The sequence below is a fragment of the Arachis ipaensis genome, chromosome B7 (assembly GCF_059453495.1).
Source record: "Arachis ipaensis isolate K30076 ecotype BB chromosome B7, ASM5945349v1, whole genome shotgun sequence".
NCBI classification, from domain to species: Eukaryota; Viridiplantae; Streptophyta; class Magnoliopsida; order Fabales; family Fabaceae; genus Arachis; species Arachis ipaensis.
In genome coordinates this window covers 132,947,876-132,960,765 of record NC_142442.1, presented here as the reverse complement: position 1 = coordinate 132,960,765, position 12,890 = coordinate 132,947,876, and the positions used below count along the sequence as shown (strand labels likewise).

The 12,890-nt window shown below is 39.3% G+C and overlaps 1 protein-coding gene across 1 annotated transcript; it reads left to right on the top strand.

The window, feature by feature from the left end:
- Positions 1 to 6,348: 6,348 nt before the first annotated feature.
- LOC107607749 (uncharacterized) lies at positions 6,349 to 6,738 on the top strand. The gene has a single exon (XM_016309659.1). It carries the CDS (start codon positions 6,349 to 6,351, stop codon positions 6,736 to 6,738), a length of 390 nt encoding a protein of 129 aa, XP_016165145.1.
- The last annotated feature ends 6,152 nt before the right edge of the window (positions 6,739 to 12,890 follow it).

Genomic DNA, 12,890 nt, shown 5'->3' with positions numbered 1-12,890 from the left:
TGTGTTTAATTTGTTCTATATTTTTATCATATTCATACAATTTTTATTATTTAGTGAATATTTTAGAAATTTAAAAAAGAATTATTTATTTATTTTAATAAATTTATAATTTAATTTCTATTATTATATTATTGTTAATTTTTTAATATCATATTGAGACTTGTTATATTATTGTTGGTGTTCATACCCTGACCTAAATATAGCTAGACCCAATAAGGATAAAGGCCCCTCAAAGGTAGACTCTTCCATTTATCCAACCTCTTTAAACAGGTCAGACACAAAAAGGGAATTCAATTCTACTTATCTAAATAAAGTAACTGTCTCCCCAAATCTCTCATGCTATCTCTATCTCTCCTAAAAGATAAACTCCAACAAACTCCCAAAATAATATGAAACGGTTATCCACCAATAAAGGTGAAACTATTCAAAGAAGTGGTTATCTTTCTACTATAAATATACTGACACCATTCAGGTATGCTAACAATTTAATCTACTAAAAATTCTTGTTAACTTAAGTATCAAAATCTCTTGCAGGTACCACCCCCACCTTCTCACGAAGAACTCAGACGGTAGCACCTCGACACTAGAACAAGTCTAACGCTGCCTCAGAAAGAGTTTGGACCTCACGTTTAGGCTCAAATTACTGTTTTAGGTAACCCTTGGAACATTGGCGTCATTGCTGGGGACTTGGAGCTTAACCCTTGATAATAGTGAACAATCAATACGAAGACGGTCACACAGCATTTGAGTCAGAGCTAGAGCTCCACCACCATGACCTCACGCTAGCACTACCTCCACATCGAGAGAGAACACATGCCCCTCTTGGGGAAGGAACATTGAGAAATCCTCAGCCGCGGTGGATTCAATCAGAGGTCCATCTACCCGAAGATAAAGAGTCTCCCCATCCAACAGAAATACCAGGGTTAGTTCTACCGCGGACGATTAGAGCAACTTGAACTGGAAGCTAAATGACAACGAAAATCGGAACGAGAATTACGAAGGGAGGTGCGATGACGAAAAGAGCTGGAGGAGAAGCTCTTAAGGTAGGGGGCTGATATCCGAAGACAGAGCAATCAGGCAGATAGGGAGGAAAGCCCTCTAAGAGGAGAGGATCTATTTGTTGAAGAGATCATATGAGTTAGGGTTCCCAGAAATTTCAAAACTCCCGACATGGATCTCTATGATGGAACTATCGATCCGAGACACCATCTTAGTAACTTCAAAAGTTGGATGTATCTAGTCGACGCCTCTGATGCTACTCGTTGCTAGGGGTGTATGCGCATCGGAAATGATATCCGCGTTTTTTTGTGTGCGGATTGGATCGGATCGGATATCGGGTATATCTGCATAATTGAATTCTCTTTTTAATCATATTTCTATATAAAAAATTCAATAAAAATGTTTCTTTCACACTTTTAAACCTATTTATTCCTAAAATGATTTTAATAAAACTTTTTCTAAATAACAAAAATAAAATAATACAATATATGAATAATAACTACTAACTAAAACATACAAATAAGTAAATATAATACCAAACATTCCAACAAACACTTCCAATAATAAGTGAAGACACTAAGTACTGAAATACTAAATGTCTCATTTAAAATAAAGCAGCAACACTATAACACAGTAAAAATATAAATAATATGCAAATGCTTGAAATAAAATAATAGTAAAACAAGTTGATCCCTTCTTAAATCAGCAGCTATCATCAGCAACCATGTATTCCTATTAAGCAGCGGTGACCAGTGAGAACACGACGAAAGGGACGAACCTGACTACGCGACTTCGTGAGGAACAACTTCGACAGGAAGCACGCCATGAAGAGGGAGGAACATCAGCAGATCTACAGTGAGCAGCTTCTGACGATGATCAGGAAGACGAAGATGAAGTTGCTGATGGGTGGTTTGGTGTCTCTGACTCTAAGGATGGGTGAGAGATTGGGGGTGAATGGTTGGATTGGTTGCAGCTATGGGTGAATGCCTGAATGGGTGAGAGATTAAGGGTGAGAGATTGGGGGTGAATGGAAGAATGGGTGAGAGATTAAGGATTTAGGGGTGAACAGGTGAGAGATTGGGTTCCAGCGCCCTGAAGGAAGGGTGAAGTGAACGAGAAGTGTGAAGTGAGATTAGGGTTAGGTTAGGGTGGCTCAGAAACTAACATATACATATTTAATTTTTTTAAATTATTATTGTGCGAATTTGCGGATCAGATACGCGGATGCAAAGCAGATATCCGCGATCTGATCCTTAAAGGGTGCGAATATTTACCACTGATCTGCGGATACGATCTGATCCACGAACACCCCTACTCGTTGCAAAGCTTTCCCGATGACTCTGACTAAAGCCGCAATAAAGTGGTTAGATAACTTACTTCCAAGGTCGGTAACTTGTTTTGATGACCTGACAAGGAAGTTCCTTACTAAATTTTCAATTTAGAAAGATAAAGTAAAGCATGCTCCAAGCTTGCTAGGGGTTAAATAAGAAGTCAGAGAAACACTCCGAGATTATATGAAAAGATTCAACAAAGAGTGTTTGAAAATACAAAACTTACCTACTGAAGCAGTAATAATGGGATTAGTTAATGGCCTTAAAGAAGGACCATTCTCTCAATCCATATCCAAGCGATATCCGACTTTCTTGTATGAAGTATAAGAACGGACAGAGAAATACATCAACATGGAGAAAAATTTTCGACTAAGAGAGCTTCTCCAGAGGCCTGTCCTGCCCTATCTACCTCGGAAAAAAGAGAAAGAAGCCATGAAAAAAGAGGAGTACAATTCAAAGGAACCTCGAAGGTATCATAATTATACTCTACTCCGAGTCTCTCTTGTAGATGTTTACAGGGAGATATGCCACACCGAGAGGCTTTCACCTTCTCGCCCAATAAAATACAAAAAGTAGGACGTCGGACAGAATACTGTGAATATCACAAGCTTTATGGGAATTCTGCCAATAATTGTTATGATTTAAAGAACGTCATGGAGAAGTTGGTCAGGGAAGGCCGACTAGATAGGTACTTGGCTAAGAGGTTAGACGATCAAAGGAAAAGGAAAAGAGACGAAGAAGGACGACAAGAACGTCCACCACAAACTCTCGAACAACACTTACATATGATTAATGGAGGATTTGCCGGAGGAGGAATCTCAAAATCATCGAGGAAAAGGCATCTTAAAGAGGTGTATCAAGTCGCAGAAGGTAACAGAACTCCCGACTTGCCAACCATCTCGTTCACTAAAGAAGATGCTCAAGGGGTAACGCTTGGCTACGACGACCCCGTGGTGATAACAATGATGGTCGCCAATGGAAATCTCCATAGAACCCTAGTGGATCAAGGTAGCTCCGCAGATATATTATTTAAGCCCGCCTTTGACAAACTCGGACTGGAAGAGAAAGATCTAAAGACGTACCCAGATAACCTCTTCGGGTTGGAAGACACACCGATCCAACCTCTTGGTTTTATCTCTCTATACACCACCTTTAGAAAGGGCACCAAGTCAAGAACGTTAAGCGTTGACTATATTGTGGTCGACGTCGTGTCAGCATATAATACCCTAATAGGACGAACTACTCTAAATCAACTTGCAGCAACTGTCTCTACACCTCACTTGTGTATAAAGTTTTCCATTGTAGAAGGAATTACCACCATAAAGGGGATCAAAAGTTGGCACAAAAGTGTTACGATGAAATCCTTAATCTAAAAGGCAGCTCAGGAGAAAAAGAAGTCAACACAATCGAGCTTGGTGGCATCCGAACTCAGGAAGAATTACGCCCACAACCTGGAGAAAAGATAGAAGAAGTACAAATCGAAGATCACCCTGAAAAGACAATGAATATAGGGGCTAATTTGGAAGGAGGGCTGAAAGTATAGCTTGTTGACCTCCTATGAAGAAACTCCAATCTCTTCGCTTGGAAATCCTCCGATATGCCTAGAATAGATCCCGATTTGATGTCTCATAAGCTCATTGTCTACCCGGGTTCCAGACCTATTCAACAGAAGCATCGAAAACTCAGACTTGAAAGGACACAAGTCGTAGAAAAATAAGTGCAAGCGTTATTGAAAGCAGGATTCATAACAGAGGTCAAGTATCCATTATGGCTGGCAAACGTGATTCTGGTAAAGAAGCAGAATAGAAAGTAGAGAATGTGTGTAGATGATACCAACCTCAACAAGCTTATCCCAAGGACCCATACCCTCTTCCGAGCATTGACGCTCTAGTTGACTCGGTCTCAGGTTGTCGGTATTTGTCCTTCATGGATTCATACTCGGGATATGACCAAATTTCGATGTATAAATTAGACCAAGAGAAGACCTCTTCCATCACTCTTAAAGCTAACTATTATTATGTAGTAATGCCTTTTGGATTAAAGAATGCCGGAGCCATATATCAACGGCTGATGAACAAAGTGTTTTTCCTCCACTTAGGAAAACTCATGGAAGTATATGTAGACGACATGCTCGTAAAAACTAAGGATGACTTGGCTCTCTTGTCTAACCTCTCAGAGGTATTCTCCACAACAAGGAAGCATGGGATAAGGCTAAACCCCTCAAAATACACTTTTAAGGTAGAGGCTGGGAAGTTATTAAGTTTCTTGCTAACTCAAAGAGGCATAGAGGTAAACCCGGATAAGTGTAGAGCCATACTAGAGATGAAGAGTCTGACTTGTCTCAAAGAAATCCAACAACTAAATGGAAGGTTGGCAGCACTATCTAGATTTTTGGCAGGATCAGCATTGAAGCCCCTACATTATATTCAATCCTCAGAAAGGGAAATCAATTTGAATGGGCTCAGGAGTGTGAACAAGCCTTTCAAGGATTTAAGGTATTCCTGGGCCAATCCCCATACTCACCCGACCTATCGTGGGAGAAGAGCTCGTCCTCTACTTAGCAGTGGCGAACCAATCTATAGCTTCAGCCTTGATCCGAGAAGATGAAAACGGGCAACAACCTATTTACTTTGTCAGTAAAGCCTTACAAGGAGCAGAGTTGAACTATCAAAAGATAGAAAAGTTCGCGTATGCTCTTATCCTTACCTCCCGAAGGCTCCAGCCTTATTTCCAGGCTCACACTATAAGGGTCCATACTAATCAATCCATAAAGCACATTCTACAAAAACCAGAACTAGCAGGAAGGATGCTACAATGAACTGTAGAACTGTCCGAGTTCAATTTGAAATATGAAGCTCCAACAGCAATCAAATCTAGTATCTCGCTGACTTTGTAGCTGAATATACTGAAAGTCAGGAAAATTAGACAACTTGGAGCTTATATGTAGACGGATCATCCAATAAAGCTAGCAGTGGAGCAAGAGTCATCCTGAAAAGTGAGTAAGGAACTTGGATAAAACTCTTGTTAAGGTTCAAGTTTCCTACTTCTAATAATCAAGTATAATATAAAGACTTGCTTGCTGGCTTGAAGCTGGCTAAAGAGGTGGGGGCACAAAAGTTGATAGTTTTTGGTGATTCCCAAGTGATAACTTCACAAATTAATGGCACTTATCAGGACAAAGATCCCAATATGAAGAAATACTTAGACAAAGCACAGGAACAACTAACACAGTTCTTAGAAGGAGAGGTCCGACACATAACTCGGGAGTTAAATGCCCGACCAGATGCCCTTTCCAAGTTAGCCAGCACCAAACCAAGGGACAATAATAGAAGCCTCATCCAGGAAACTCCCCACGCACCATCAATATCAAAGGGAGATGATAACTTAGACATAATGGCCATATCAAAATTTAGGATGGATGACCTCTATAGTCAATTATCTTAAGTTTAATATTATTCCTAAAGATGGAAAAAAAGGCTTAAAGGCTCATAAAAAAAGCAAAAAATTATACCTTGGTCCACAATATTCTATACAAAAGAGGGGTATCAACACCTCTCCTAAAGTGCGTCCCGACCTCTAATACAAAGGAGGTCCTAGAGGAAGTACATAATGACATATGTGGGAATCACTTGGGAGCCTGGTCATTAGCTAAGAAGGTGATCCAAGCCGGCTTCTTCTAGTGGACCTTGCAAAAAGAAGCGGCAGAGTTTGTTAAAAAGTGCCCGCCTCGTCAGAAGCATGCCAGCTTCCATGTTGCTCCTCCCGAAGAGCTTATCAGCGTCATCTCACCATGGCTATTCGCAAAATGACCATTCCCTCAAGCTCTAGGACAAGTAAAATACCTCATAGTGGGATCGACTATTTTACTAAGTGAATCAAGGCAGAACCCTTAGCAACCATCACTGCCCAGTGAAGTCGAAAGTTTCTTTACAAAAACATTTCTAGAAGATTTGGAGTTTTTCACTCCGTCACCACGAACAATGTGAGTCAATTTACTGACTCTACCTTCAGGAATTTGATGGGCGATCTCAAGATAAAACACCAATTTATATCGGTGGAGCACCCTCAGGCTAATGGACAACTCGAAGCCGCAAATAAAGTCATACTAGCCGGGTTAAAACTCCGACTACAAGGCGCAAAGGCATCATGGGCAGATGAACTTTCCCAAGTCTTATGGGTAGATGAACTTCCCCAAGTCCTATGGGCAGGTGAACTTTTCCAAGTCTTATGGGCATATCGAACAACTCCTCATTCCACAACAGGGGAGTCACCTTTTCGACTTGCTTATGGAATGGAAGCCATGATTCTTATAGAAATTACTGAAGAATCACTAAGGGTTATGTTCTACAATGAAGGGGTCAATAACCAAACCCAAAAGGAAGAGCTCGACCTCCTCCCAGAAGTCTGAGAACAAGCTCGGATCAAAGAGGAAGGACTAAAGCAAAGGATGACCCTAAGGTATAATCAGAAGGTGATCAAAAGAAGCTTCACCACAAATGACCTTATACTGATCTGAAATGACATCAGAATTTAGAAGTTGGGTGAAGGAAAGCTAGCTGCAAACTGGAAAGGACCCTACGAGATTGTTAAAGTCTTCGAAAAACGTTACTACAAGGTATCCGACCTATAAGGTACGAAACTCCAGATCTCGAAAAATGTAATCTAAAGAAGTACTACAGTTAGGTAGCACATCTTGTTCCCTGGTGTACTCTTTCTTCCGACCTTAAGATTTTTTTCCAAGAAGGATTTTTTCTAAGAGGGGTTTTAACGATGCACCATAACAAGAGCTAAGGGCAGTGAAGAGCCCTTGGTAGCAAACTTATGTAAATCATTTTTTATTAATGATAGTTTATTTTTTATTTATAAGTTTCCTATAAAAACGCATTAGTTTAAGCTCGATAAACCGCGAAAATTATTGCCCGACCTAAAATGGTTGGCAAGATGAAGCGACGAAGTACAAATTAATGTAAGAAGTTATGTAAACATTTCATGAAACCGACCCCAAAATCAAGGCGGGACAAAAATGAAGTGTAAAAGTAACTTGATAAAGTCTGACTACACGAAGTTGGAACTTACAAAGGAAACAATATGCCAATCTACTCGTTGACATCACCTTCTAACTTAGCAAAGAAACAACATTAAAAGTTGCTAAGATACAATCTTCAACTAAATGACTGAAGAGGCTAAGAACTAATTCAAAGATCTAAATTCATTATCGAAATGAAGAAAGATTCTTTAACACAAAATTTTAAAAGTTGTTTAAACTACAACTAAAACAAAATAAATTGTTCAGAAAGCTACAAGCTATTAGAAATAAAAGATTGTTCATAAAAGACCCACACATCAGGCTAATCAAAATACTAAGACAAAGAAAAAATCACAGGGGATGGAGTTGGTCGCCAGTAACAACATCCTCGGCTTGGGCGGAAGAGGTCAGGTCATACTCAAAAACTAGCACAGCCGGAACAGGACCAGTCGGCGAAGGCGGAAGATCGACATTGACAACCTCGGGAATAACCTCGGGATTTTGAGGAGTCTAACCGACCTCTTCCCCTGAAGTCTTCGGATCAGGCAAAGGAACCTCCTCATCATCCTCAGAAGCCGGGACGATCTTCCCGTCCACTACAATATTATCTTGGCTGAATAGGAAAAGGTCCGCCTCTAGAGCAATAACTGACCTGGGCCTTCAAATTTGCAAACATATCATCCATTCCCCCAGCTACGGACTCCTCAAGCATTGCTTATCTGTCACGGGCCTTAGCCAGCTCCTCCTCAAGGTCAAGCCTCTACCTGAAGACACAAGTATAGCTCTCCTCTACCTTCTTCTTCAGTCCCTCCGACATCGCCAAGGCAGCCTCTTCCTATTTCAGCTTGGTTTGAGTTATACCCAAGTCAGACATCAGTGCATCCATCTCCTCCTCAAGCTCCCTTTTTATCTCCTTTAAGGAAGCTACCTCAACCTGAGAAGCCACCAAAGAGCTGTGGGTGGCACTGAGAGGAGTCTTCTCCAACTCCCTGGCTAAGGCAGCACACACACTCTCTCTTCAGAGTCAGCTATCACTATCTCATATTTCGCTCATCTTTCCAGTTTTCACACAACCTATGGTGTCTACGAAAAATTTTAGAATACTTTCTATAAATAGCGGGGTATCTACCCAGGTTAAGTGAGAGGGAACTTTGGTCGACATGTTGTGAATTACAGAGCAAGACATAAAATCTATACCTACAAACACAATAAACAAATTGTCACAAAGAAGTCAAGCACCAAACAAAAGAAATCGGGTTTTCAATAAATAGTGTAAAAAATTTGATTTCAAAAAAAAATTTCGCAAGCAAATTTCATAATTAGAAATGGCGTCACTTTTGAACTACCAAAAAGCAACACCATTTGGGGACAACACAGCACACAACCAAAGTCCATAGCAACAATCTCAGACAATAAATAGTTTCAAAAATGTTTTCAACAACGAACAAGCAGTAATAAATAAAGAAAATTCAAAACCCCCATCATCAACAAATATCTCTGATTATCGTATCATCCAGAAGAATACACAAGAACCCAAAACAATCTAAACAGAAAATAGGAAAAAGGGGTAAAAGCACTAACTTTGAAGAAGTGCGAAAATGGAAGGGCACGTCAAACAGCAAGGAAACTCGAAATGTTCCTCTTCGAAGCACACAGGAATCTTCAAAAGATTCAAGATGGAGAAATATTGAACTAAGAACGTTATTATAAGAAAAGTAGAAGAAGAGCGAATGATTTTTTATAAAGGAAACGAAAGGCAAGAGAGCCTTTTGAGAAATGAAAAAGAGAAAAGAAGGAAGGCGCGAAGCTTTTTTAAGAAACAAGGGAAAAAAAAAAGAAATTTCGCACCCTTCTTTAAAGCCACGCGCGAATTCTCAAGAAACTGCCGCGTAACATTCACCATATCATTTAAGAGGCAACGTTTCAATTTTTTGAAACACGTCGAGTACCTGACATCTAGAAGGCGTCGTTCCCGACAATGAAGATTGAAGCCATAAATGTTTGAGTCCGACCTCATGAAAGCTCGGAATCAAGCAGGGGCACTGTTCATACCCTAGCCCAAATACAGCAAGGCCCAATAAGGATAAAGGCCCCTTAAAGGTGGGCTCTTCCATTTACTCGACCTCTTTAAACCGGTCGGACACAAAAAGGGGGTTCAGTTCTACTTATCTAAATAAAGTAACTACCTCCCCAAATCTCTCCTAATATCTCTATCTCTCCTAAAAGATAGACTCCAACAAAGAGAATGACTATCCATCAATAAAGGTAGAACTACTTAAAGAGGTGATTATCTTTCTACTATAAATACACTAACACCCCTCAAGTATGCTAACGTTCTAATCTACTAAAAACCTGCTAAAAGCCCTTCCTAACTTAAGCATCGGAGTCTCTTGCAGGTACCACCTCTCACCTCCTCACGAAAAACTACGACGGCGGCACCTCGGTACCAGAACAAGTCGGACGCTTGATAAACCACTATTTTATGGTTTATTTTGTATTGAATTGAGTGGATTTTGTCAATTATTCTCACACTTATCCATATAAATTGCATGTTTTTAAGTTTCCTTCCTAATTTTGTGCAATGATTGAAAACATGCTTCTTTGGCCTTAAAATTGCTAATTTGTAATCTTCTCTTATTACCATTTAATGCAATTTGAGGTATTTCATGTCTTTTTATGTTTGCCTTGGTCTCTCTTATTGGTTTCTTGTTTGTGTTAATTATAGCTTTTATTAATTCTTATATTTCATGATGTTTCTCTTTATTGCATCCTATGTGTTTGATGAAATGTCTCTTTTAGCTATAGAGTAGATTTTTTATTCTATTCCTGGCTTGGGTTGGTAAATTGGGTGACATTGAGTTGCTAATACCCAAGTGATTGATGGTTAATGTCTATTGACACTAGCTTTCACTAATTCGATTAGTGAGTGGCTAGGACTTATGGATTGGGATTGATGAAGCTCATTTGACCTTCCTTCAATTGTTAGAAGATGATTAAATGAGATTGATCCCTACAACTATCATATTGTGGTTAGTGACAAGGATAGAGATCCTTAACCATTAACCCTTGCCAAGACCTTTTTACCATTTGAGTTTTCCTTATTTTTCTCGCCATTTATATTTTCTTGTCCCTTATTTCAAAACCCCAAAAAGAAGTACGTCATAACCAATAATAAATATATTTTTCTGCAATTCCTTGAGAGACGACCCGAGGTTTGAATACTTTGGTTATTTTATTGGGTTTGTATTTGTGACAAACAATTTAAACATTGACCGAGGATTCTTTGTTGGTTTAGAACTATACTTGCAACACGATATTTTTGTGAGAATCTTTACCGACAATTTTCCTCCGTCAACGCTGGCTCAAAAGGAGTATGGACCTCACGTTCAGACCCAAATCACCATTTTAAATAATCCTCGGAACTGTTGGTTATTTAAAATTTGATGTTGAGACTTATATATATATATATATATATTCAATCCAATTCAATTTAAACCACTTAAAATTGAATCGAATTGTCTATAAAAAATTATTCAATCTAAACTACATCATAAGTAAAATTTGTGTTCTAATCAAATATATTTTTTACCCAAAATTGATCCAAATTATACTACGAACATCCTCCTAATATCTTTAGGGGAATAATAATATTGTAATTCTCAAATTTAACATTGTCATTCTTGTAAGACCCAGAACTTTTGATAAGGTTTATTATAAACTAATTCCAAATTATACTATTTATTTGTAGCTTTAATTTCAGAAATTCCTTTATTAAAAATAATTAAAGCAAGTTTTGATTAATTGAGTTTGAAATAAATTAAGATTCTTATCCAATTTTATAATTATTAATTTATTTTCTATATTTAAATTATAACGTCAATAGTTATGTAATCATAAGAATTTTATATGATTTTGGGTTAAATGATTAATATTTTATAATTTAATACTTATATTTTGAACAATAAAAAAATTAATTATATCATCTCTAATTTTTGGATTTGAACATTTAATTGAAAATAATTTGTAAAATTGATGAACAAATAGTATTTTAAACATAAATATTGTTGGATTAAAAAATTATTTCTAATTATTATATTATCCCTATTTTTATTTAAAATTACCAAATTACCCTAAAACCTAATTTTACCCAAACCTTAATTTTCAACACACACACATGGACCCTCACCCCAGCCGCACACCCCACTTTCCCCCCCACATTTCCCTTCTTTCCCCTCTAGTAAACACACATCAGGAAAAAAGTAAAAGAAAGAAAGAAAGGGGGAGCAGAGGGAAGCAAGGAGAACGGAGAATAAGGAGAGGAAGAGAGGAACGAGCCAGCGCCGGTGGGCCTCGTTGTCGCCGCCGAGTTGCTTGCCGCTCGTCGTCACTGCGAGGAGTGTCGCGCTACTGCTGCTGTCCGTGCCATCACCGTCGCCGCTGATCCACCATGGAGCCGCCGTCGAAACTGCGTCACGGAGAGAGATGGCTCACGAGTGAGGGGTGGCCGCAGGCTTAGAGCCGCCGTGCCTTTATCGCCGCCATCCAACGCGAAGTCAACTACTGTCGTCGCATCTCCCAGTCGTCCCTGCCGCCGCCGTGCCGTCAGGTCGCACAGAGTGTGAGAGAGAGAAAGCACGGGAGCAGAGGAGAGAGAAGGAAGACCTGCGCCGGCCACCGCCCCTTCTTCCGCTCGAAACCCTGCTGCCATCGCCGAAAATTCTATCGGTAAGGGCCTTGTTATTAGTTTTGGTCCTTTTTGAATTCTGGGAATACTATAGTCAGTGAATATTGCTGCACACGTGGAGGGAGGAAGAGCCGCTGGGTGTCGCCGCTCCTTACCTCCACCGCCTTTGTCGCCAGAAATAGCCGCTGAGTCCTCTATATTGGTAATCGTTTCTGATTTGAAAGGCCTTTTGTCGCTGCTCTCTAAATTTATGCTGAGGCGTTGTGGTGTTGTCTGTCATAGGGTTCCGTATTCGTGCTTGCATTCTGTGCTCGGAGTTTGCAGCTGCCTCGTTTTGTCTTTTCAGTAAGTTTTTATATTTCAGAAATCCCCGCGTTAATGTTCTATACGTTTATTAAAGCCTTTGCGATATTAATGTTCTTAGGATTTAGTAACTGGGGTTGCTTCTTGTGATTTAGAGCTGTTTATGCTGTTGCGAAAGTGTGTGAGACTGTGCTTTGAAGCTGCCATTAATTTTAGGTCGAGACAAAAGAAATTCGATGAGGCATTTGGGTTGCGGTTTCACCGTGTCGAGGTAGAGGCTTTTCTAAAAAGCTATTTTATATTTGGAATTGTCATAAATGGATAATGATGTGGGAATTATATACTTTTTAGTGGTTGTACAAGTCTTATATATTGTCTGGCTATTTCGGATGAATATGATTATATGTTTGATTGGATTATTGTTTGGTTTTGATAAATGGATTGTTGGTGAACTATTTCTTTAAAGTTTTGGAAATGAGTTTAATCAGTTGATAGTGATTTGATCTTGAGACGGTTTGCTTGAGATATGAAAATGAGGTGAATGTTA

What these genes read in the sequence shown, in the direction of transcription:
- LOC107607749 (XM_016309659.1), top strand. Translation starts at nt 6,349, where the DNA reads ATGGGCGATCTCAAGATAAAACACCAATTTATATCGGTGGAGCACCCT.